This window comes from Tursiops truncatus (genome assembly GCF_011762595.2).
Source record: "Tursiops truncatus isolate mTurTru1 chromosome Y unlocalized genomic scaffold, mTurTru1.mat.Y SUPER_Y_unloc_2, whole genome shotgun sequence".
NCBI lineage: Eukaryota > Metazoa > Chordata > Mammalia > Artiodactyla > Delphinidae > Tursiops > Tursiops truncatus.
Genome location: NW_022983137.1, coordinates 245,507 through 270,985, shown reverse-complemented (window position 1 = coordinate 270,985; position 25,479 = coordinate 245,507). Strand labels below are relative to the sequence as shown.

The 25,479-nt window shown below is 36.4% G+C and overlaps 1 protein-coding gene across 4 annotated transcripts in view; it reads right to left on the bottom strand.

Moving 5' to 3' along the window:
* The window catches only part of LOC117310664 (ubiquitin carboxyl-terminal hydrolase 9X-like), a 145,557-nt gene that overhangs the window by 23,267 nt on the left and 96,811 nt on the right, over window positions 1–25,479 (bottom strand). For all 4 annotated transcript variants that reach the window (XM_033850373.2, XM_033850374.2, XM_033850371.2 and 1 more), the window contains exons 27-32: window positions 9,540–9,648; window positions 8,676–8,822; window positions 7,273–7,419; window positions 6,305–6,527; window positions 3,380–3,600; window positions 890–1,080 (exon numbers count right to left, since the gene is read on the bottom strand). In XM_033850373.2, the coding sequence (XP_033706264.1) occupies window positions 890–1,080; window positions 3,380–3,600; window positions 6,305–6,527; window positions 7,273–7,419; window positions 8,676–8,822; window positions 9,540–9,648 (1,038 nt within the window). The remainder of the gene's footprint in view (window positions 1–889; window positions 1,081–3,379; window positions 3,601–6,304; window positions 6,528–7,272; window positions 7,420–8,675; window positions 8,823–9,539; window positions 9,649–25,479) is intronic.

The window sequence follows — 25,479 nt, the reverse complement described above, 5'->3', positions numbered from 1 at the left end:
AGTGGGCATGACAAAAAATAGGCTCGATACAATTTGTGAGAAAAAAAGAAATAACATCAAAATGTAATTGAACTTTTAAAATATAAAAATAGAACAAACTTCATTGGTCACTTGAGTAGGATGCTAAGAAGCTGTATGATTACTTTATAAACATAAAAGGAAAAACAAAATAGTATCTATCCTAGTTTTCATGTAGATATGTATGTTAAGGTTAGTTATCTAACTCATGAGGGACACTTCTATCTATGATGACTAAGTGGCTCTTTCATATCACAAACAGAAATATACACATTTTATATCTTCCCGGAGGAAATTAAATCACCATCTATTAAACAGTATTACCCACTGCAAATGGGGAATAACATACTTGAATCTGCTCAAGCCTCTTAATCATGGTTAAGTATATAGCCCATGAGTTGAGTCTAGTCCATTGCCTACATCGCATCCCAGAGCTAAGAACGGTTTTATATATACTAAATAACTGAAAAAAAAAGTCAAAATAGTATTTCATGACAAGTGAAAACAATATGAATTTCAAATTGCAGTGTCCATAAACAGAGCTTTATTGTAACAGAGCCACACCTTATTCATTTATGTATTTGTTTATGGTTGCTTTCTTGTTGTAACAGTAGAGTTGAGTAGGTGTGACAGACCATATGACCTGCAAACCTAGAAAATACAGGGATGGAGACAAAGAAAATACTGAAACACAACACCAGAACGCAATTAGGAAAATCCAGACTGTGGGACATTTTCCAGGGCAAAGTACCTAGCTTCTTTATTGGCAACTGCAGACAAGCAAACAAAAATGCAAACAAAATAACCCCCACCCTGACTCAGTATACTGAGATTTTTATAAAACTGAAATCATCATTCACCCATAATTTACCTGAACTGTTTCCAAAATCCTCTGGGCACATAGTATTGCAGCCGGGAAGCAGCTAAATGACCAAAGATGACCTGAAGGTGTCTCAAAACACCAATATTGTACTCTTTCCTATCTTCTGTTTTACTTAATGCTGTTTTGTCTTCAAACTGATGAGGGTATCCAAATACATCATCTCGGGGATCAACATTACTCTGAAGGTGAAAAAAATATCATCAATGATCTAATTTAACTTTAAAGGTATAGTGAAATAAGTTGAGACAAATGCAAATAAATGAAAAATGGTTTGTATTATTTTGTACTCCAAGTATCTAAAGCACTTAACATTCATTTTGTAATATTAGTGCTTACCCTCACAAATTCTCAGGAGGGTTACAATTGAAAAAAGCATTAAAAACCATAATATTTTTTGGAGACAGTGTAAGAGACAAAGGTTTAGTTGAGTAGACTAGACTGGAGATAAGTGAGTGCTTTATACAAAAAACTCTGGGGAAATAAGCTACTTAGCCTTTCTAGGATTCAGTATTTTCTTGTGAGATAACGCATTCTTCACAGATTATATGAGGTAAATTATGTGACATGATGTGAATTATTAATACTCAGTAAGTACAGAAATTGAGAGTACCTTTGGTAGAAACAGAACCATAGAGAGAGCTCTAAAAGCCTTAATCACTCTACAAAGAAGAATTTAGTTGTTTTACAGAAAACTGAGTATCTTTTTATATTCTTTGCTCTGCATCTGAGGCTTATGGTAGGAAAGTAAATACCCAGTTCCTGCCCTTGAAAAACTCACAGTGCAGGAAAAGAAACTAGTAAACAGGCAGATAACCACACTATCATGGTGAGACAACATAAAGCACATGGATCAAGCAGTAAAGGCAGATGCATAATTTGAAATTCTAGTCTTTTTTTCTGCCTAACTTTCTTTCTTAGAGTATGACTAGTTATGTATATTTTTTTAAAGACTGATTATTTATTTATGCCCGTGTCAGAGCTTTTGTTGTGGCACGCGGGCTCTTTGTTGTGGTGCTTGGGCTTCTCTCTAGTTGTGACATATGTGTTTTCTCTTCTCTAGTTGTGGTGCGCAGCCTCCAGGGCACGTGGGCTTAGGTGCCCTGCGGCATGTGGGATCTTAGTTCCCTGACCAGGGATCAAACCTGCGTCCCGTGCATTGCAAGGCGGATTCTTTTACCACTGGACCACCTGGGAAGTCCCTCACGTTCATGTTTAACTTGGCATCCTAGTAGTAACATGGGCTACAGAACTAGGTATTTAAAATTCCAATTTTCTTTCAAACAGTGGTTGTTAATCAAGTATTGGTGTATGTACCCCATATGGTGATTCTAAGAAAAGTAAACCTACCCAGACCCTGGGTGGTGTGATTAATCAGATCTGAGAAGAGTAAAGTTAGGTTTATGTTTCAGAATATCTCTAAGTGATGGATCACTACTCTAGAGCCAATCTAGTCTTGGAGAGAGAAGGAAAGAAACATAGGAATGAGAGGAAAAGCATTCACATTTGTAATATTCTGTCTTTTCAATTAATTCCTAGAAACTTATGTGAATGAAAAAGTGAAAGATTTTTAAAAAAAAAAGTTTCTGTATAAACATAACCAAAAGTCCTCTGTATTTATGTACGTAAGAGTTACATTTTAATTACATGTACTCTGACCTGCCACTGAAACCCAGCTTTTCTGTTACTTTGTTCTGCACTGGATACTTTTTTTTTTTTTTTGCTGCACACGGGCCTCTCACTGTTGTGGCCTCTCCTGTTGCGGAGCACAGGCTCCAGACGCGCAGGCTCAGCAGCCATGGCTCATGGGCTTAGCCGCTCCGCGGCATGTGGGATCTTCCCGGACCGGGGCACGAACCTGTGTCCCCTGCATCGGCAGGTGGACTCTCAACCACTGCGCCACCAGGGAAGCCCTGTACTGGTTACTGTTGATAGGGAGCCTGATTATCTACTCTTGTTACCTAATACTATTAATAACACTATGTAGCATTAAACTAGCAGACAAATTTTGTTTCCTTAACAGAAGAAAACATTATCTGAGAAAAATATTTAAAGTATCCCAAGAATAAGCACAGATTATAAAAATGGTAAATGATACAAGATGTGGAATCAATTAAATGGAATCATTACTTTGAAAAGTTAAAGGAAGAAAACATAATTTCATTATTTTAAATGAAGATATTTATCACTTTATAAACACCAAATTATACTTACCATGTCCCACAAGACATGACTACATTAACTGCTGCTTTTAAAAAACAAACAGAAAATGTGTGACAAAGATTATCAACTTGCAGTTTAAAGTCCATTATATAGTGAGTACTATAACGTGCCAGGGACAGTAGCTCAGAGATTTTTGTTCTATCATCAAATGTACTTCATAAAAATCCTATGATAAGTACAGTATTCTAAGACAGAAAAACAGTATCTGTTATGAATATCTTGCAACACACACAAAAAGAATTTATACTTAAAACTTACCTCACTGTCCTGCTTCTCATCACTGAACATATCATCATCTGTATCACTACCTGGTTCTTCGATTGCAAGAATACTGTTCCTGATGGAAGGAATCATGTATAGCTGCTGGATCACAGAATTCATGTAACAAGTAGCACCAGCATTTTTAAGTCCCACAAATCCTTTTGGTGGGCGGGGCCCAACAGGTGGTAGATATTCCCACTCAGTAAGTGCTTCACAAGCTAAGAGAAGAAAAAAAGATCCTCATAACATGAAAATAATGATTCTGTCCACTGGCAGCTCTGTTCTACTGACAAACTAAAATCAGCACATTGAAAGAGAGTACACCAAGAGAGTACATTATTTTAATAATATACGCCACTATACAGATCTTTAATATAGAAGTACTGAGTTGTTTTTATGATAGTCTTCTTAGAGAGACATATAAGATGGTATTATAAATTTCTTGGGATAACCAATTGTCTTTGCTTTAAGTAATTTCAATACACTGTGATCAAAACTTTAAATAAAAACATTACAATTTCACACCCACCAGAATAATTTTAAAAGTTAAAAAAATAGGGCTTCCCTGGTGGCACAGTGGTTGAGAGTCCGCCTGCTGATGCAGGGGACACGGGTTTGTGTCCCGGTCCGGGAAGATCCCACATGCCGCAAAGCGGCTGGGCCCGTGAGCCATGGTCACTGGGCCTGCGCGTCCGGAGCCTGTGCTCCACAACGGGAAGGGCCACAACAGTGAGAGGCCCGTGTACCGCAAAAAAAATAATAATAAAATAATAAAAACAGACAATAAAAAGCATTGGGATTCTCCAACATGTTGGTGGGGTATGTAAAATGAAGATGAGACATGCAACATGCAAAAAAGTTTGGCAGCTCTCCATGCAGCTACCATATGATTCAGCAATTTTACTCCAATATATCTATTCAAAAGAAATGAAAAAATATATCTACATGAAACATGCACATGGATGTTCATAGCAGCGTTCTTCACAATAGTAAAAAAGGTGGATTTAAAAAAAAAACCCACATGTTCATCAGCTGATAAATTAAACTTAGTATATATCTACACAATGTACTATTACTCAGCAACAAAAAGGAACAAGAATACAATTCTGACATATACTACGACATGGATGAACACTGAAAACATTATGCTAAGTGAAAGAAGGGAGTCATGAACGACTACATATTTTATGACTCTGCTTATATGGAATATCCAGAATAAGTTAATTTATAGGGGAAGAAAACTAGTACTGCGTAAGGCTGAGGTGGAAGGAACAGGTAGCGGAAGAAGATTAGAGTGATTGGTAAAGGGCACAAAAATTCTTTTGGGGATAATGAAAATGTTCCGAAATTAGATTAAGTGATGGTTGCAAAACTCCAGAAGTAGATTAAAAACCACTGAAGTTGTATGCTTACATATAAAAAAGTGAACTTTATTGTAGGTAAATTATATCTCAATAAAGTCATTCAAAACAACAACAAAAAGCCATATGACTTTATACATATAATTAGAAATTTTTAGTTTTAATTACCTATTTTATATATTAAATTATAAAATAATGATATATTAAAGTGATTTAAGATCACTTAAGGTTCAAGCCATAGTTCCACATCACAAAAACTTTAACTTTTGCATGAATATGTTTCCTTCCTTACAACACGGTAACAGTAAAAACTACTTTGCCTATACCCAGTTTTATAATATTTTCAGGAGCCAATGAGACAGTATATTTGAAAGGTCTGTGAGAACTCTAAATCACTTTATAAGCCTTGCCACCTACCATGTAACCAAAAATAACCTAAACATTAATCACTAACTTGGAGATGGATTACATAAAGTATACTGAACTGCAAATTATACAGCCAATAACTGAATTACATAGATCTTTATTATGGTGATAGATATATTACTAAATGTAAGACAAATAAAACAAAATGAAGAACCCTGTGTTCAGCATATTCCTTTTTACGTTAAAAGGAAAAAAACTAAGCAAAGAGCTATCCATAGGTACAACTTGCATGTGCAGACAATCTCTGAACCAGGATTGGGTAGGGAGTTAATATGTTTAGTTATACACCTTCTTTTACATGTGAATAATATAACCATGAAATTCTTAATCTAAATAAGTTTTTAAAAAAAAGTCTTCAAGAATCTCCTCTCTTTATGTAGATTCCACACTACAAATAAGTAAGTTCAGTTAGAAACTCCTAAAATGTGACTGAAAACTTATTTACACTCTAAAAGACGGCGTAAGAAAGATAATTTCAGATGTTCTTAAAGGATTAGTATTGGATACTGTACATTACATTGCCATGCCTTGGTTTTCTCTTCAAATTAATTAGATTTTATGATTTTATTTTCTGTTATTTTTACTTACACTCCTCCCTTTTGAGTTTCAGTTCTTACAAGATCTAAAGACAGCTTCCTACTTCATGGGACTGATGTTGGCATTAATTAAGAAAAAAATAAAACGCACAAAAATGTTTTCTTCTCACATTCTGATCTTCAAAACTACAACTTTCTTAAAAGTCAGATCAAAGTATCATTAAGGAACCTCTAAGTGAGACGCTGAAAATCTTTCCAATGCATGTCATGCATTTTAAGTTTTAAGTATAAAAGCCTGTAGCATCAAATCTGGCTTATTATCCTGGAATTTGGATCTTATTTCATATATGATGAAATAAAGCATTTTGTCAAGTTACCTGAATCATCTACAGGAAGACATTTAAATGTACATTTGGAAATTTTTCTGTATAGAGTTTCTGTGGTCATAATGGTCTCAATTATATATGATTATAAAAATCATTATACTAGTTGCTAAAAACAAACACAGGTTAAATATTTTCCTAAAGAAAAAACCCAAAATTTTAAACACAGAAATATTATTAACCAACAGAAACAGCTTTCCAAGTTAAAATACTTACTAGTTATTGCTGTGCCTATGTAATACATTTCAGTCAAACAGTCTACTATCTGTTTGAGATTCCTTACACAGCCAACAGCTAATGCTACAAGTAGTTCAAACCCAGCACTGATGGTAGCTGGAGAACTACAGACTGGGATAGCCTGCTCAGCTGGTAGTTCTCCACTTCTCATACAATGCAGGTAAACTTTGGAGGCAGGAAAGATGAAATCATCAATTAATTCCTAAAGAGTTGAAAAAAACAGATCACATATTGTTAGCAATAATATTTTCTTTAGGAAAAAATGTCCCTTGGAAGGAAATAGTCTTCTACTTATTTGTTTGATACAATTAAATATCTTATTATCTCAAATACAATTTTGGATTTTCAAATAAAAATTATATTTCAAAAAACTACTGACCATAATTAATAAACATACTCAATTTTCTGAATATTAAAATATTTTAAAAAGCTATTATTTAAGAAAAAATACATTCCAAATAAATCTACTCCTCTAATCAAATATGAACTGAAATTAATGCATTTTAAATAAAAATAAAAAACATCAAATGACACTCTTTTCCTTGAATTATAAGACACACTTAAAGAAATTCACTTAACAAATATATGTAAAAAATAAACAGTCTTGTAAGATAGTTTTCACTTTAAAGTTTGATCAAATAAAAATTCAGATTTACTAAACAGCAAAGTCAATTAACGCTGCTTGTTAACTTTCTGAAACATTTCATCTGAACTTTCTTCCCTGAACTTTGATTAAATTAATTAAACAAACTCTTGAATAAAGGGAGGTACACATTTACTTAAAAATTACCGTAACTTTCACAGATATAAAGGTTTTTATGAGACAAACAATTAAGAAAAAAGGCCAAGATATCTTAAAGATGAAATAGTATAGAACTTAATCAGATAGATCTGCTAAGAGACATTCAAAAGTTCATGATAACTAGTTAGTACTAAATAGGACTTACTTTAATGAGATTAGCACCTCCTTTCTCACAACCAACATGATACTTTTTCTCAGGCGTTAGAAAGGCCAGCAACTCTTTTGTTACCCCAAGGTGGCCTTCCAAGATCGGCTCTTCAACACCTGTTTCACCTGTGTTTTTAACATTATCCTGTCAAAGGAAAAATATTATAGGCCTAACTTACAGAAAAGAGGACAAAAAAGATCAGAACAAAACAGAGCTGGAGGACAGTGATGACTCAGATACAATGTTGCCAAACCTTTTCATTCAGGTAGTTTCTTATTTCTTCTATAGAACTCTATCTCATTAAATGAGAGCAATTTTGCCCTAGAGTACATGCATTGTCTCTTGAGATATTTCTGGTTTTCACAACTTAGAAGAAAGTGGAATTATTAAAACACAGTCTACTGATCAGAAGCTGGGAGTACTGCTCAACATCCTGTAAGACACAGCACAGTTCCTCAAAACAAGAATACCTGGTCCAGGGCTTCCCTGGTTGCACAGTGGTTGACAGTCTTCCTGCTGATACAGGGTACGCGGGTTCGTGCCCCGGTCTGGGAAGATCCCACGTGCCGCAGAGCAGCTGGGCCCGTGAGCCGTGGCCACTGAGCCTGCGCGTCCGGAGCCTGTGCTCCGCAGCGGGAGAGGCCATAACAGTGGGAGGCCTGCGTACCGCAAAAAAAAAAAAAAAAAAAAAAAAGAATACCTGGTCCAAAATATTAATGGTGCCAAGGTTGAGAAATTCTAGAAGTAGGTTTTAGGAGAATGCTCATCTGAAGGCCCAAAACTACGTATTTCAGAAATGTATTCTCATAAAACTCTGTATATATAAAAAGCAAATCATGAAATGTAAATACTAACCTATCGGATACTTATTTAAAAAGTTTTATAGGGCTTCCCTGGTGGCGCAGTTGTTGAGAGTCTGCCTGCCGATGCAGGGGACACGGGTTCGTGCCCCGGTCTGGGAAGATCCCACATGCCGCGGAGCGGCTGGTCCCGTGAGCGATGGCCGCTGAGCCTGCACGTCCGGAGCCTGTGCTCCGCAACGGGAGAGGCCACAGCAGTGAGAGGCCCGCGTACCGCAAAAAAAAAAAAAAGTTTTATAGAATCCTTATTAAATATGATTATAATTTGCAAAAAATTTAAAAAATACCGATTTAGAGGAAAGTGAACATCAGCATTCTAAGTCCCAACTATAAAGTAAGGCATTTATACAAATCTAGTTGTACCTTCTTTCTATGAATCATGAGTTATTAGTTCACTGATGAAAAGTATATATTTTGTTTGTTCTATTACCTCCCAGGTTTTTTTTTTCCAGCTTAACATAAATACTCAAAACAATAAACCCGCTTTTTAATAAGAAAAATAATTTAATAGTGTAATAAATGGAATATTATAAAACTTACCCTAATTCTTTTGAGCCAATCAATTTCATTGTTGAGAAGAACTTCAGCATTGGGTACATTAATATTACTGTTGAAAGCATAATTAAGAAGGTGCTGTAAAAGGGTGAAATAGTCGCCTGAATGTTTACCTCTCTGTCGTGCTGTGCTCTGAAAAAGAATAATTGAAACAATATGAATCCACAAGTCCATGCTCAAATTCATATTAATTTTAAAAATTTATTTATTTATTTTTGGCTGCGTTGCCTCTTCATTGCTGTGCATAGGCTTTCTCTAGTTGCAGTGAGCAGGGTCTACTCTTTGTTGCGGGGTGCAGACTTCTCACTGCAATGGCTTCTCTTGTTGCGGAGCATGGGCTCTGGGTGCACGAGCTTCAGTAGTTGTGGCACACGGGGTCAGTAGTTGTGGTTCACGGGCTCTAGAGCGCAGGCTCAGTAGTTGTGGCACATGGGCTTAGTTGCTCCCTGGCATGTAGGATCTTCCCGGACCAGGGCTTGAACCCATGTCCCCTGCATTGGCAGGCGGATTCTTAACCACTATGCCACCAGGGAATCCCCATATTAATTTTTTAAAAATCTCAGAGAACTGGTAAATTACCTTATACAATGTGGCAATACCTTATACAATGATATTAAAAAGAATAAGACCTTTGATTTCTATTTTTCAAAGAAGGTGGTGTATTTTTCCCTTAAGGATTTATAGAAAAACAAATAGAAACCAATCTATAAACAGTAAAGAAAATGATGGGAAAGATTCATTATTTTATTAAACATAACCTAATTTTTAAATAAAATCTAAAACCAGTTTCCTGAATTTTCCTCATTTAAGAATGAATCATACTGATAAGTTCATTAAAAAATGTCTCACCCCCAAAATGGTAAAGAGCAGAGTAATGAAGAAAAGCAGAGGCCTGTGTCCCATGCAACATCTGGTGCACATTAAAAAAAACTGCTCCTGTGCCAACTGACGAACAGTTCTGAAATAAAAACATTTTCTATTTAATGAGTTGTTCTCATGAATAAAAACAACAATAAATTATTCCAACACTGGTTTTACCTTTAACAGAGGAGATAAATTAATGGTAAAACTACAAGGTAATCCACCATTAGCAGTTAGTTAGCAACACAACAGATACATATGTAAGTTACTTTTCTTAGAGTAAAACCTCACATTATACCTAAATAAGCTGGAAATTACCGAGTTAAAATTTCTTAATAACCGATTTCTCAGGGTCTTTGCAAAGAGCAAACATAGATGAATAAAATATGTCTATATTTGCAGGACACCTTTCAAACCTCTCTTGGAATAATATAGAAATATCCCAACAGATATGATACAAGATGCCATGCAGTAAGCTGTATACATCTTTCGTGGTTTTCCACAGAATTGTTTTCAATGAACAGTGCTTTGTGGCAAAGAACTTGTGGAAATTCAATATAGATGAAGCTAAACCCGACAGCTGTCAGACTAGCAGCATTACCTAAGAACTTGGGAACTTCTTAGAAATATAAATTCTTGGGCCCACTCTATGCTTACTAATTCAGAAACTCGGGGAGAGAGGCCCAGCAACCTGCATTTTAATAAGCAATCCCAATGACTATGATAGAAGTTTGAGCACAACCAGAACATTATATTGTATAATATCATCTATTTGAGAAGTAGTAATAACCCAGTCTCACCTGAATAACCTGGATCTACAAATAATGTCAACCCACTGACACCTATGCAAAACTGCTTATGCTTAAAACCACACTGCTTTGCTCAGAGAATGTGCTCTACTGTTATAGCTTTCCCTTACTATTACAAGTAATAAACTAATCTTTATTTTTTCCATTTCACTGAACAGTGATATCATTAATTTTTGACCTAAGTGAATTCTTTCAGTCTTTGTTAATGAGAGTCACTGACACCGGAACAGAGCCTAACACATGTCTGATGTTAAACGGTGACTGAGTGAGCATTTTGATGGATAAATACCGTATTTCTGTCTTCTTGCTAGGGGATAAAGCTCTGAAATAAATTTGTGGTGCAAATCTGAAGGATTTTAAGTTCTATGTATTAAGCTCCCTCTTGGCCTCACTTTAACTTTTCTACCTTTAATTTTTCAAATTCTCATTCTTTTACTTTCATTATCTTACGGTCCACATTCATTTTCCTGTGCATGTTTTTTTTTTTAACCTTGTGGAACAAGACAAAGCATAACTAAAACAAACCCAAGATGATCAATTTATAACTCACTTTCAAATATTTTTCCAAACAATGTTACTTGCCTACTAATTCTACTTAAAAATTTAAGAGCAAAAATTCAAAAATTCTGCCAACACCAACCATAATCCTTAAGAAACCACTTTCCTTTGGATTGTTTTTTTGGAAAGTCATTAGTAACTTTTGTGTCAACAATTTCATATTAGGAAAAACAAAATTAAAGAGCATAAATACTGTGGTATGTAAATGTACTTGTATGCTTTGCATTTATAGTCCAAATTAGTTACCCAAATGTCAAAAATCCAGTTCTCCTGTTCCTCTCCCTTCATTACCTTAGAAAATTGTATGAGGTTTTATTCACCAACACTGTTTCACATAAGTATTAATAGGTGATGAAGGAGGAAAAAGAGAAGAAGAAATAATAAATGGCTCTATTAAAGTATATCACATATTACTGGTTTGACCTCAGTTCACTTAGATTTGCCTAAACATAATAAGCCCACAGTATTTCTGAGGCTTTAAGAGTCCTTCTGACTTATAAAAAACAAAGATGGGCATTAAAAACCTCCAAAATATTATCTAAAAAGTTCCACACATATGGTGGCTTTCTTCACAATTTTCTGCAAGGATGACTGAATACTTATAACAAATTTTCAAAGGTGTTTGAGAGTGCATTGCTCAACCTCACTTTAAAAATGAGTTACTGCCCAAATTCCTGATACTTATTTAATGATAAAAGCACCCTCCTGAAAGGTTAAGTCAAACATATAACACCCGTATTCTAAACCCTACAATGACTTCCTATTTCACTTAAGTCAGGGTATAAGGAAGCAGCTCTGTGAACTGTAGATATTTAGTGGCATTCACCTCAACTACTAGAGGCCAGTAACAACTTTCCCAATCTCACCTCCAGTTATGAATCACTGACTTAAAGAATAAAATCAGAAGCCTTACAAGGACTTATAAAATCCTACATAACTAGACATACTATTTGTTATCTCTCTTACGTCATCTCTAGAAATTCCCTTTACTCAGCTCCAGTAACAATGACCTTCTTCATATTGTCTAAGAGGTTAAGAAGACTTGTGCACAGAACTTTTACATATACTGACCCTTCTATATACCTACACAATGATTCATTTAGACTTTCAGCATTTAATTAAAGGTAGCCTAGTCAGTGAAATATTTCCTGATTGTCCTACACAAAATCAAATCATACCAAATTTTACTTGGAATTGACTGAGTTGCTTAAAAACAAAACAAAACAAACAAAAAACCTCGACATCACCACTAACAAAACAAAAATCTAAGAACTGGGAAGCCAAGTTAGGGTTACTTAAATACTTTAATCAGATTTTACAAAATAGGCTAAAACAAACTTCTTAAATGAAAATGAATTCTGAAATTAGAAAACAGTACTCAAAAAATTATGCTAGAATGACCAATATGAGAAAAGAATTTTAAAAAGAATTAGTATGTGTATGTATAACTGAATCACTTTGACGTACACTAAGACAACACTGTAAATCAACTATACTCCAATAAAATTAAAGGTATTTAAAAAAAGAAAGAAAAAAATAATAGACACAAAACTGCAACACAGCCAACTCCAAGTACCTATCTCCATGGAAACATCAAAAAACAAGCAAAAGCTGACAGAATTCTGGAAAACAAAGGTTTACTTCAAATAAGCACTCAATCAAGAAAATAACAACTTGAAAGTGATAAGAAAGTTTCTGGTGTTGCCCCACCACCTACCCTGCATGCTGGAGATCTTAAAGATGGCAGCCATGTTCCCAATATAAGACCCTGATCCCCTTTTCCAGATGGAGCAAAACAAACCTTATTTGCACACTACTGTGTTCTACTCTATCCAAGGGTCCTGAAAGAACAACATTTATTTCTGTTTCCTCAGAACTCACTCATGTCAGAAAATGGCAGGTGCTAGTCAAAAACGTCCTAACATGAAAGAAAAACCCAAAGAGCCATTAGGAGCAAAGATTATAATTGAAACATAAAATAAAAATAAGGCAAAGGAGCAAAAACTAGACAGAGATTTTTAGGAGGAGGAAATTAGGATACTGAAAACCAGTAAAAAACACTGAAGAATACAAAAAAAATCACATACAGGATAGAATACATACTAAAAGTTACATAATTTCACACTAAGCTTTCACCTTCAGGCTAATATATAGTCTCAGTACAATCAGAAGTGAATGCTAAAGCAGAATTATAAAGATTTGAGCAAAATGTTACAGAATTGTGCTAACACAGGTCCAATCTGCAAAACAGATTTGTTCTGTATTCAGTCAAAACACTGGCAGAACCCAATCTAATCCTCCAATAATCAAGGAGGGGATGAATCTGATTTCCAGTGTTACCACATTATAATATTCAAATATATAGTTTCCAACAACAATAACAAAAATCACAAAGCATATAAAGAAACAGGAAAGTATGGCCAATTAAAAACAAAAAATTAATTGACAGACACTGTCCCTTAGGAAGCCAGAATTGTAGATGAATATTTTAAAACACTCTTAAAATACAATGCAAGAACTAAAGCACAACAGAAAAATCATGTATGAATACACTGAAAATATTTTTAAAAAAGAAATTATAGCAAGACAAGTGAAAATTCTGAGTATAAAAAATAACTAACTGAAATAAAAAACTCTACAGAGGTGTTCAACAGCAGATTTGAGCAGGCAAACAATACAGTATTGAACAAATGAAATAATCTAGTATGAGGAGCAGAAACAAAACAAAGAAAAGTGAAAAAACTAAGGGATGTGTGATACACCATTAAGTGAACCAATATAGTAACATGAAAAGTTCCAGAAGGAAACAGAGACAGAAAGAATATTTGAAGAAATAATGGCCGAACATGTCCCAAATCTGATAGGACATGGGCAATAAACTCTAAACTGGAAAACCTTCAAGAGAGCCATGCAGACATATTACAGTCAAACTGTTAAAAGCCAAAGACAAAACTGTGAAAGCGTAAAGGATGAAGCAATTTGTCACAGAGAAGTGCACTTCAATAAGATTTATAATCAATCAGGAAAGCAGGAGAATGACAGATATAAAGTGCCAAAGGAAAAAACCATCAACCAAGAAGTTCTATGTAGGGCAAATAATACTTCAAGAATGAAGAAATTTCCAGATAAGAAAAAGTTAAGGGAATTTGTTATTAGACTTGCCCTACAAGTGCTGCTAAAGGGGCAGCCTACAAGCTGAAATAAAAAGGACATTAGCTAGTAATTTAAAACAACATGAGGGGGCTTCCCTGGTGGCGCAGTGGTTGAGAGTCCACTGCCGACGCAGGGGACACGGGTTCGTGCCCTGGTCAGGGAGGATCCCACATGCCGTGGAGCGGCTAGGCCCGTGAGCCATGGGGGCTAAGCCTGTGCATCCAGAGCCTGTACTCCGCAATGGGAGAGGCCACAAAAGTGAGAGGCCCGCGTCCCCCCAAAAAATGAAAAATAAAAGATACAAACTGGGGATATCAAGCTGTATCATCTTTATAAAGTAATACCTAATACCTTCTAATAAAGTATACCTGTCACTTTAAAAAAAATATATACAAAAATACAAAAAAAACCCATGAGGGCTTCCCTGATGGCGCAGTGGTTGAGAGTCCGCCTGCCGATGCAGGGGACACAGGTTCGTGCCCCGATCCAGGAAGATCCCACATGCCGCGGAGCGGCTGGGCCCGTGAGCCATGGCTGCTGAGCCTGCACTCCACAACGAGAGAGGCCAAAACAGTGAGAGGCTCAAGTACAAAAACAAAAACAAAAACAAAAAAACCCAACATGAAGAAGTAGAAAGCACTGGTAAAGCTCTCTACGGGAAAATGTGAAAGCTAGACTCACGGTACTTTTGGTATGCAGCTCCCTTATGATTTAAAAGGCAACAATCTTAAACCTATTTTAATGATTTAATTTTAATTTAGTGTTTAGAGATATAACCTGTAACAATAAAAATATAAAGGGGAAGGACTGAAAAGCACAGAACAGTATTTGTATGTTACTGAAACTAAATTGGTATTGTTCAAATTTAAGAAATAGACAGGAACCAATAAGAATTAAGGAGAATGAGTCAGGAACAGAAAAACAAATACACAGCCAAAACAGATGACTTTATTAGTTATTTCTACCAAATAGGTTAATAGCTATCTTTTTAAAACTTTTACAAAAAACAGAGTAAGTGGGAACACTTCTAAACTCATTTTATGAGAGTAGCACCACCCTGATACCAAAGCCAGATAAAAATACAAGAAAAAGCACAGGTCAATATCCCTGATAAACAAAGGTGAAAAATCCTCAATAATACACTATCAAACTGAATTTAACAGCACACAGGGACTTCTGGTGGCGCAGTGATTATGAATTTGTCTCCCAATTTAGGGGAAATGGGTTTGATCCCTGGTCAGGAAACTAGATCCCACATGGATGCCACAACTAAGAAGCCCGCCTGCTGCAACTAAGAACTGGCGCAATCAAAATAAATAAATACAATTTAAACAAACAATAAAAACAAACAAAAAACAAAACAAAACAAACAGCACATTAAAAGGATTATACACCATGACCATGTTGGAGTTATCCCTGGGATGCAAGCATGATTCAACACAGGCAAATCAGTCAATGTGCTACATCACACTAATGAAATAAAAGAAAATGACAACAATCAACACAGTGGATACAGAAAAAGCATTTCACAAAGTTCAACAACTATTCATGATTAAAACTGTGAGGAAAAAAAAAAGGGAAGAAATTCACCTCAACACAATTAAAGCCATATGACAAGCCCTCAGTTAACATCATAACTAATGGTGAAAACCTGAAAGCTTTCCCTCTAACCCACTCTCACTGCTTCTACCAAACACAGCAATATAAATTCTCTCCAGAGCAATTACACAAGAAACAAAATGCGTCCAAATTGAAAGGAAGAAGTACTACTGGCTGTTTTCAGATGGCATAATCATAAATGTAAAAAAACTCCAAAGACTCCATGAAAAAACGTATAAAGATGCAGGATACAAAAATCAATAAACAAGGACTCCCACTGCAGGGGGCATTGACCTTGGTCTGGGATCTAAGATCTCTCAAGCTGCACGGCATGCACCCCCACACCCCAAATTAATATACAAAAAACAGCTGCATTTCTCAGGAAAAAGATATTAAGAGAACAATCCCATTAACTTCAGGAACATAAAGAATAAAGTACTTAGAATAAACTTATCCAAAGAGGTGAAAAGCCTTGCACACTGAAAATTATAAAACAGTGATGAAGGAAATTAAAGAAAGACATTCTGTGTTCATGGATTAGGAGAATTAATATTATAATTAAAATGTCCACACCATCCTAAGTAACCTACTTCAATGCAATCCCTATCAAAATAACAATGGCATTCTAACAAAAATATAAAAACAATCCTAAATTCATATGGAGCCACAGAAGACCCGAAATAGCCAAAGCAATCCTGAGTAAAACGAAGAAGGTGAAAGCGTCATACTTCTTGGTTTCAAATTATATTATAAAACTGTAGTAATTAAAAGAGTAGAGTATTTACATAAAGACAGACATACAGATCAACAGAACAGACTACACAGCCCAGAAATAAAATCATACACTTATGGTCAGGTGATCCTTGGTAAGAGTGCCATGAATACACAATGGGGAAAGAACAGTATTTCCACAAGCAGTATAGAGGGAACTATAAATCCACATGTATAAGAATGAAAAGAATCTTTATCTTACACTATCTAAAAGAGTAATTCAAAATGAATTAGTCTTAAACCTAGAACTTGAAATCATAAAATTACTAGAAGAAAACAGAAAAAAAGGTTTTTGACATTGTTTTGGGCAACTGATTTTTTTGGATTTGACACCAAAATGAGAGGCAACAAAAGCAAAAACAGATAAATGGGACTGCAGCAAACAAACAAGTTTCATGGCAAAGGAAACAACAGTGAAAAGGCAACCTATGAAAAAGAGAATAGGGACTGCCCTGGTAGTTCTGTGGTTACGACTCCACGCTTCCACTGAAGGGGGCTTCAGTTCAATCCCTGGTCGGAGTAACTAAGATACCACATGATGCACAGTGAGGCCAAGAAAAAAGAATATATTTGGAAACCACATATCTGATTAAGAGATTTAGACCCGAAATATAAGGAACTCATACAATTTAATACCAAAAAACCAAACAACCCGAAATAAACGGGCACAGGACCTGAACAGACATTTTTCCAAAGACACACAAAGGCTAATAGGTATTTGAAAAAATAAACATTATGAATAATAATCACGGAAATAGAAATCAAAAAACATCTCACCATGTCAGGATGGCTATTTTCAAAAAGTCAATAGATAACAAGTTTTGCCAAGGATGTGGATAAAAGAGCCCTTGAACACTGTTGGTTGTAAATTAAATTTGTGCATCTATTATCGAAAACATTATGAAGGTTTCTTAAAAAACTAAAAATAGAACTACCATATGATCCTGCAATCCCACTTCTGAATATATATCCAGTGGAATGAAATCAGTGTCTTGAAAAGATCTTAACATTCCCATGATTATTACAGTATTATTTCAAGACATGAAAGCAATCTGTCTGTTGACGGATGGCAGGATAAAGAAAATATGATAAATGTCTACAGCAGAGTATTACTGAGCCATATAAAAAGGAAATCCTGCCATTTGTGACACCATGAATGGAGGTCACCGTGCTAAGTGAAATAAGCCAGAACTAGATAGACAAATACTGTATAATCTCACCCACATCTGAAATCTTAAAAAGTCCCATTCTTATAAGCACAGATGTTTAAGACTGACCAGTGACCGGGAAGGGGGAAATGCGAATAAGTTAGTCAAACTGCAGAAAGTTTCAATTATGAAGGGTGAATAAGTTTTAAAGAAATTAATGCACAGTTTGGTAATTATCCTTAATAATAATGTATCACAATATCTGAAATTAAGAGAGTTGAACTTAAATTTTCTCACCATGCCAAACAACAAATCATACCTATGTGAGGTGAGCAATATATTATTTAGCTTGACTGTGATAATCATTTCACAATATAGAAATATACCCAAAAAAGAAATCACATTTCACATCTTAAATATATATACCTTTTGTTTGTCAAGTATACCTAAATAAAGCTGGGGAAAAATAAAAATAGGTCAATATGCAATATTTACAATTCTGTATCTACTTTCTCAAGAAGCTTAGTATTAGACATTTTCCACAGTGATAATTTTTACACTTGCAAGCCATTTGTAAATTTGGGGAAAAAAAATTCACTAGTATAGTTAAGCTCTAAATAAGAAAGCTAATAACTAATTACATGATTATACATACTTAAAAAAAACAAAAGACAGAAAGAAAGAAAAAGTTAAGGAGAAAGAATCAAAAATATGGAAAAAGCACAGAAAACAGCAACAAATATGGTACATATTAATCCAAAGACATAATAATATTAAAAGTCAAGGTCTAAATACACTAAATAAAGGATACAGATTGTAAGACAGTGTAAAAGAAATAATACCCAACTATATATTGCTATTAAAAAAACCCATTTCAAAGACACAGTCGGATGCTGGAGAATATATTCTATGCTAACACCAATAAAAAGAAAGCTGGAGTAGCTGTAATAAAGAGAGAATTATAATTTCACAGAGTAGACTACAGAGCAAGGAAAGTTATCAGGAATGAAAAAGGAGCATTAAATAATGATATATAACAATCTTTAATATTTATGCACCTAACAACAGGTTCAAACTACAGAGGTAAAAACTGATAATAATTCAAGGAGAAATAAAACTGATAATAATTCAAGGAAAAATAAATGAAACTCCTCTGCCAGTAATGTATATTTTTCTCAGGCTGACACTAACACTCAATAAGATAAACTAATTTCTGGGACAAAAAACATACTTTAACAAATTTGAAAGAATAGAAAACATACAAAGTATGCCCTCAGATCACAACAGATTTAAACTAAAACTGAACAAGAAAGTGATGGCTGGAAAACCCAAAACAGATTAGAGATTAAACCACATAATTCTAAATAATACATGGATCAAAGAAGAAGTCTCAAAAAATTACTTCAAACAAAATGAAACTGAAAATACCATATCAAATTTATAGGGTACAGTAAAAGCAATGCTGAACAATTAGTAGCACCTGATGCACATATAGGAAAAGAAGATCTAGAATGACAAATGTAGGCATACACTTTAAAATAGAAAAATACAGCAAATTAAATTCAGGGTAAGCAGAAAAATCTTTTAAAATTTAATTTAAAAAAAATCAACCAATAGATCTGTAATAAGGAAATTGAATCAATCATCAAAAACATTCCCGAACAGGGCTTCCATGGTGGCGTAGTGGTTGGGACTCTGCCTGCCGATGCAGGGGACATGGGTTCGTGCCCAGGTCTGGGAGGGTCCCACATGCCGCAGAGCAGCTGGGCCCGTGAGCCATGGCCGCTAAGCCTGCGCATCCGGAGCCTGCGCTCTGCAGTGGGACAGGTCACAACAGTGAGAGGCCCGCGTACCACAAAAACAAAAAACAAAACATCCCGCAACAAAGAAAAGCCTAGGAGCAGAAAGGATTCACTGGTGAATTTTAGCAAACAACGAAGAAATGAGGGCTTCCTTGGTGGTGCAGTGGTTGAAAGTCCGCCTGCCGATGCAGGGAACATGGGTTCGTCCCCTGGTCCGGGAAGATCCCACATGCCGCAGAGCGGCTGGGCCCGTGAGCCATGGCCGCCGAGCCTGTACTCCGCAACGGGAGAGGCCACAACAGTGAGAGGCGCACATACCGCAAAAAAAATGAAGAACTGAAACAAACTTAATTTTTTGTAAAAATTTTATGGGAGAGACTACTTCCTAATTTATTCCATAAGGCCAAAATTATCCTGTTAGCAAAGCCAGACAAATCTACTGCAAGACTGATAACCTTAAAAGTACAGATGCAAATATACTCAAAAAGACCAACAAGCACATGAAAATGATCTTAACATCACTCATCATAAGAGAAATTCAAATCAAAACCATAAGGTATCATTTTACACACAACAGGATGACCAGTATCAAAATAACAGGTATCATCAGGGATGTAGAGAAATTTGGACCTATGTGCATTACTGGGAATGTTAAATGGTGCAGTTACCATGGAAAACAGTATAGAGGGTTCCCAAAAACTTAAAACTAGAATTATCCTACAATCCACCAACCCCACTTCTAGGTATATAACCAAAAGAATTCAAGGCAGGCTCTCAAAGAGATATCTGCATATCCAAATTCATTAGAGAGTTATTCACTATAAAAGTAACCCAAATGTCTATTAACAGATGAGTGGACAAAGAACATGTGATATACATGTTATATAATGTGATGCAAACTTACAAAAGAGGGAAATCCTGTCACATGCTATAACATGGAAGAACCTGGAGGACATTATGCTAAGGAAAACAGTCCAGTCATATAAGGACTAATACTGTATGATTCCAATCATATGAATCTAAAGTAGATTTGGAGGCGGAGTCAAGATGGCGGTGTGGGAAGATGCAGAGCTGGCATCTCCCCAAAACTAGGGTGCCTGCCAGCCACTGGTTGGGGAACCTAACACCCAAGGAAATGGGAGGAACCTGAAAGTGAACCGGTAGGACGTTAAGGGGACTGAGGGGGGAGGAGAAGTGGAGGCCAGACAGTACCCCTGAGGCTGGGGAGATCAGGAGATCAGGGAGTATCCCCCCCTCCAAAGCCCCATCCAGGCACTGTGGGTCCTGGGGGCACAGGAGGGAGGCTGGGAAGATCAGGAGAGGCAGGTGGGATGAGCCATTCTGGAGGAGTGGGGGGGGGGGGGGGGGAGCGACTGCCCTGCCCACTGGGGCCAGGGGAGCCTGCTGAGCTCCCAGGACAATTCCCTGCCCTCTGAGGTCCCCTCCAGGTCATGTGGGTCCTTGGGGGCGTAGGAAGGAGGCTGAGGGGAGAACAAGAGAGGCAGTCTGGAGAGGCCCTCTGGGAGGAGCAGGAGAGCAGGGTGACTGCCCCACCCACTGAAGCCCAGGAAGCCTACTAGGCTTGCAGGTGAAGTCCCCTGCCCTCTGAGACCAGGGGTGGGGAGCACGCCTGGTCCCATTCTGTCCCTTGAGCTTAAGCCATACCCTGCAGGGCCTTTTCCAGCCTTGTGGATCCTAAGCATTGGTCCCGCCCACTGCCCAAACCTCACCCTTGCTTAGGCCCCGACCTCCAGAGCCAAGGCCTTCTTCCCCTTTTTCTTTTCCCGCCTCCTCTTTTTTTTACTATTGTTGTAATGATGTATGTTCTGGTTGTTGATTCGTCTGTATTTTTACTTTTATATTCTTTCTAACATATCTGTTAGTGTCCTAGTCTAATTTTATTTTTTACTTTGTTATTGTTCTTTTTTTGGCCCACCGCACTCAGCTTGAGGGATCTTGGTTCATGAGCCAGGTGTAAGCGCAAAGCTCCTGTGGTGTGAGCTCCGAGTCTGAACGACTGGACTAACAGAGAACCTCAGACCCCAGGGAATATTCACCAGAGTGAGGTCTCATGGAGTTCCTCGTCTCAGCACCAAGACCCAATTCTACCGAAAAGCCTACAAACTCCAGTGTGGAAAAGCCTCAGGCCAAACAACCAGAAAGACAGGAACACAATCCCACTCAAGGAAAAAAAAAGAGAGATGGCAAAAAAATTTGTCGCAGATGAAGAAGGTAAAAACCTACAAGACCATATAAATGAAGAGGAAACACTCTACCTGAAAAAGAATTCAGAGTAATGACAGTAAAGATGATCCAGAATCTTGGAAATAGAATGGAGGCATGGATTGAGAAAATACAAGAAATGTTTAACAAAGATCTAGAACTAAAGAACAAAGACACAGAGATGAACAACACAGTAACTGAAATGAAAAATACACTAGAATGAATCAGTAACAGAATAAATGAGGCAGAAGAATGAATAAGTGAGCTGGAAGACAAAATGGTGGAAATAACTGCTAAGGAGCAGAATAAAAAGAAAGAATGAAAAGAACTGAAGACCATCTCAGAGACCTCTGGGTCAACACTAGACACACCAACATTCGAATTACAGGGGTCCCAAAAGAAGAAGAGAAAAAGAAAGGGTCTGAGAAAATATGTGAAGAGATTATAGTTGAAAACTTCCTAACATGGGAAAGGAAATAGTCACCCAAGTCCACGAAGCGCAGAGAGTCCCATACAGGATAAACCCAAGGAGAAACATGCCGAGACACACAGTAATCAAACTGGCAAAAATTAAAGACAAAGAAAAATTACTGAAAGCAGCAAGGGAAAAATGACAAATAACATACAAGGGAACTCCCATAAGGTTAACAGCTGATTTCTCAGCAGAAACTCTACAAGCCAGAAGGGAGTGGCATGATATATACTTAAAGTGATTAAAGAGAAGAACCTACAACCAAGATTACTCTACCCCGCAAGGATCTCATTCAGGTTCAATGGCGAAGTCAAAAGCTTTTCAGACAATCAAAAGCTAAGAGAATTCAGCACCACCGAACCAACTTTACAAAAAATGCTAAAGAAACTTCCCTAGATGGGAAACACAAGAAAAAGACCCACAAAAACAAACCCAAAACAAATAAGAAAAAGGTAATAGGAACATACATATCGATAATGACCTTGAATGTAAATGGATTAAATGCCCCAACCAAAAGACGGACACTGGATGAATGGATACAAAAACAAGACCCATATATATGCTGTCTAAAAAAGACTCACTTCAGACCTAGGGACACATGCAGACTGAAAGTGAAGTGACGGAAAAAGATATTTGATGCAAATGGAAATAAAAAGAAAGCTGGAATAGCAATACTACTGTCAGATAAAACAGACTTTAAAATAGAAACTGTTACAAGAGATAAGGAGGAACACTACGTAATGATCAAAGAATCAATCCAAGAAGAAGGTATTAACAATTATAAATGTTTATGCACCCAGTACAGGAGCACCTCAATACATAAGGCAACTGCTAACAACCATTAAAGGAGACATCAACAGTAACAAAATAATAATAGGGGACTTTAACACCCCACTTTCACCAATGGACAGATTGTCCAAATAGAAAATAAATAGGGAAACACCAGCTTTAATTGACACAGTACACCAGACAGATTTAACTGATATTTAAAGAACATTCCACCCAAAAGTGGCAGAATACACTTTCTTCTCAATTGCACATGGAACATTCTACAGGATAGATCACCTCTTGGGTCACGAATCAAGCCTCAGAAAATAGAAGAAAACTGAAATCCTATCAAGCATCTTTTCTGACCACAACGCTATGAGACTGGAAATTAATTACAGGGAAAAAACTGTAAAAATACAAATACATGAAGGCTAAACAGTGCACTACTAAATAACCAAGAGATCACTGAAGAAATCAAAAAAGAAATTAAAGAATACTTAGAAACAAATGACAATGAAAACACAATGACCCAAAACCTATGGGACACAGCAAAAGCAGTTCTAAAAGGGAAGTTTATAGCAATTTTATCTCACCACAAGAAACAAGAAAAATCTCAAATAAACATCTAGCCCTACACTTAAAAGAACTAGAGAAAGGGGTTTCCCTGGTGGCGCAGTGGTTGAGAGTCCGCCTGCCGATACAGGGGACATGGGTTCGTGCCCCAGTCCGGGAAGATCCCACATACCGTGGAGTGGCTGGGCCTGTGCGCCATGGCTGCTGAGCCTGCATGTCTGGAGCCTGTGCTCCACAACAGGAGAGGCTACAACAGTGAGAAGCCCGCGTACCGGAAAAAAAAAAAAAAAAGAACTAGAGAAAGAAGAACAAAGAAAACCCAATGTCAGTAGAAGGAAAGAAATTATAAAGATCAGAGCAGAAATAAATAAAATAGAAATGAAGAAAACAATAGCAAAGATCAGTAAAATTATAAGCTGGATCTTTTAGTACCAGAACATAAACAAACTTGATAAACCCTTAGCCAGACTCATCAAGAAAAAAAGGCAGAGGATGCAAATCAATAAAATTAGAAATGAAAAAGGAGAAATCAAAACTGACCCTGCAGAAGTACAAAGGATTATAAGAGACTACTACAAAAAACTATATAACAATAAAACAGACAGCCAAGAAGAAATGGACAAATTCTTGGAAAGGTACAATTTTCTAAGACTGAACCAGGAAGAATTAGAAAATATAAACAGACCTATCACAAGTAATGAAATTGAAACTGAAATAAAAAAACCTTCCAACAAACAAAAGTACAGGACCAGACGGCTTCACAGGTGAATTCTATCAAACATTTAGAGAAGAGTTAAAACCAATCCTTCTCAAACTCCTCCAAAAAATCGAAGAGGGAGAAACACTCCCCAATTCATTTTATGAAGCCACCACCCACCGACACCAAAACCAGAAAAAGATATCACACAAAAAAAGAAAATTATAGACCAATATCACTGATGAACATAGATGCAAAAATCCTCAACAAAATACTAGCAAACAGAATCCAACAGCAGAAAAAAGGATCATACGCCATGATCAAGTGGGATTTATCCCAGGGATGCAAGGATTCTTCAATATACGCAAATCAATCAATGTGAAACATTAACAAATTAACAAACATTAACAAATTATGAAATAAAAACCATATGATCCTCTTAATAGATGCAGAAAAAGCTTTTGACAAAATTCAACACCCATTTATGATAAAAACTCTCCAGAAAATGGGTACAGAAGGAACCTACCTCAACAAAATAAAGGCCATATATGATAAACCCACAACAAGCATCATACTCAATGATGAAAAACTGAAAGTATTTCCACTAAGATCTGGAATAAGACAACGATGTCCACTCTCATCCCTCTTATTCAACATACTTTTGGAAGTCCTAGACACAGCCATCAGAGAAGAAAAAGAAATAAAAGGAATACAACTTGGAAAAGAAGAAGCAGAACTGCCACTGTTTGTCGATGACATGATACTATACATAGAAAATCCTAAAGATGCCACCAGAAAACTACAACTAATCAATGAATTTGGTAAGGTTGCAGGATACAAAATTAATGCACAGAAATCGCTGGCATTCCTGTACACCAGTAACAAAAAAATCAGAAAGAGAAATTAAGGAAACACTCCCATTCACCATTGCAACAAAAAGAATAAAACACCTAGAAATAAACCTGCCTAAGGAGGTGAAAGGCATCTACTCAGAAACTATAAAACACTGATGAAAGAAATCAAAGATGACATAAACAGATGCAGAAATATACCATGTTCTTGGATTGGAAGAATCAATATTGTGAAAATGACTATACTATCAAAAGCTATCTACAGATTCAATGCAATCCCTATCAAACTACCAACGGCATTCTTCACAGAATTAGACCAAAAAATTTTACCATTTGTATGTAAACACTAAAGGCCCTGAACAGCAAAAGTAATCTTAAGAGAAAAAGAGTTGGAGGAATCAGGCTCCCTGACTTCAAACTATACCACAAAACTACAGTAATCAAGACAGTACGGTACTGGCAGAAAAAAAGAAATACAGATCAATGGTGCAGGATAGAAAGCCC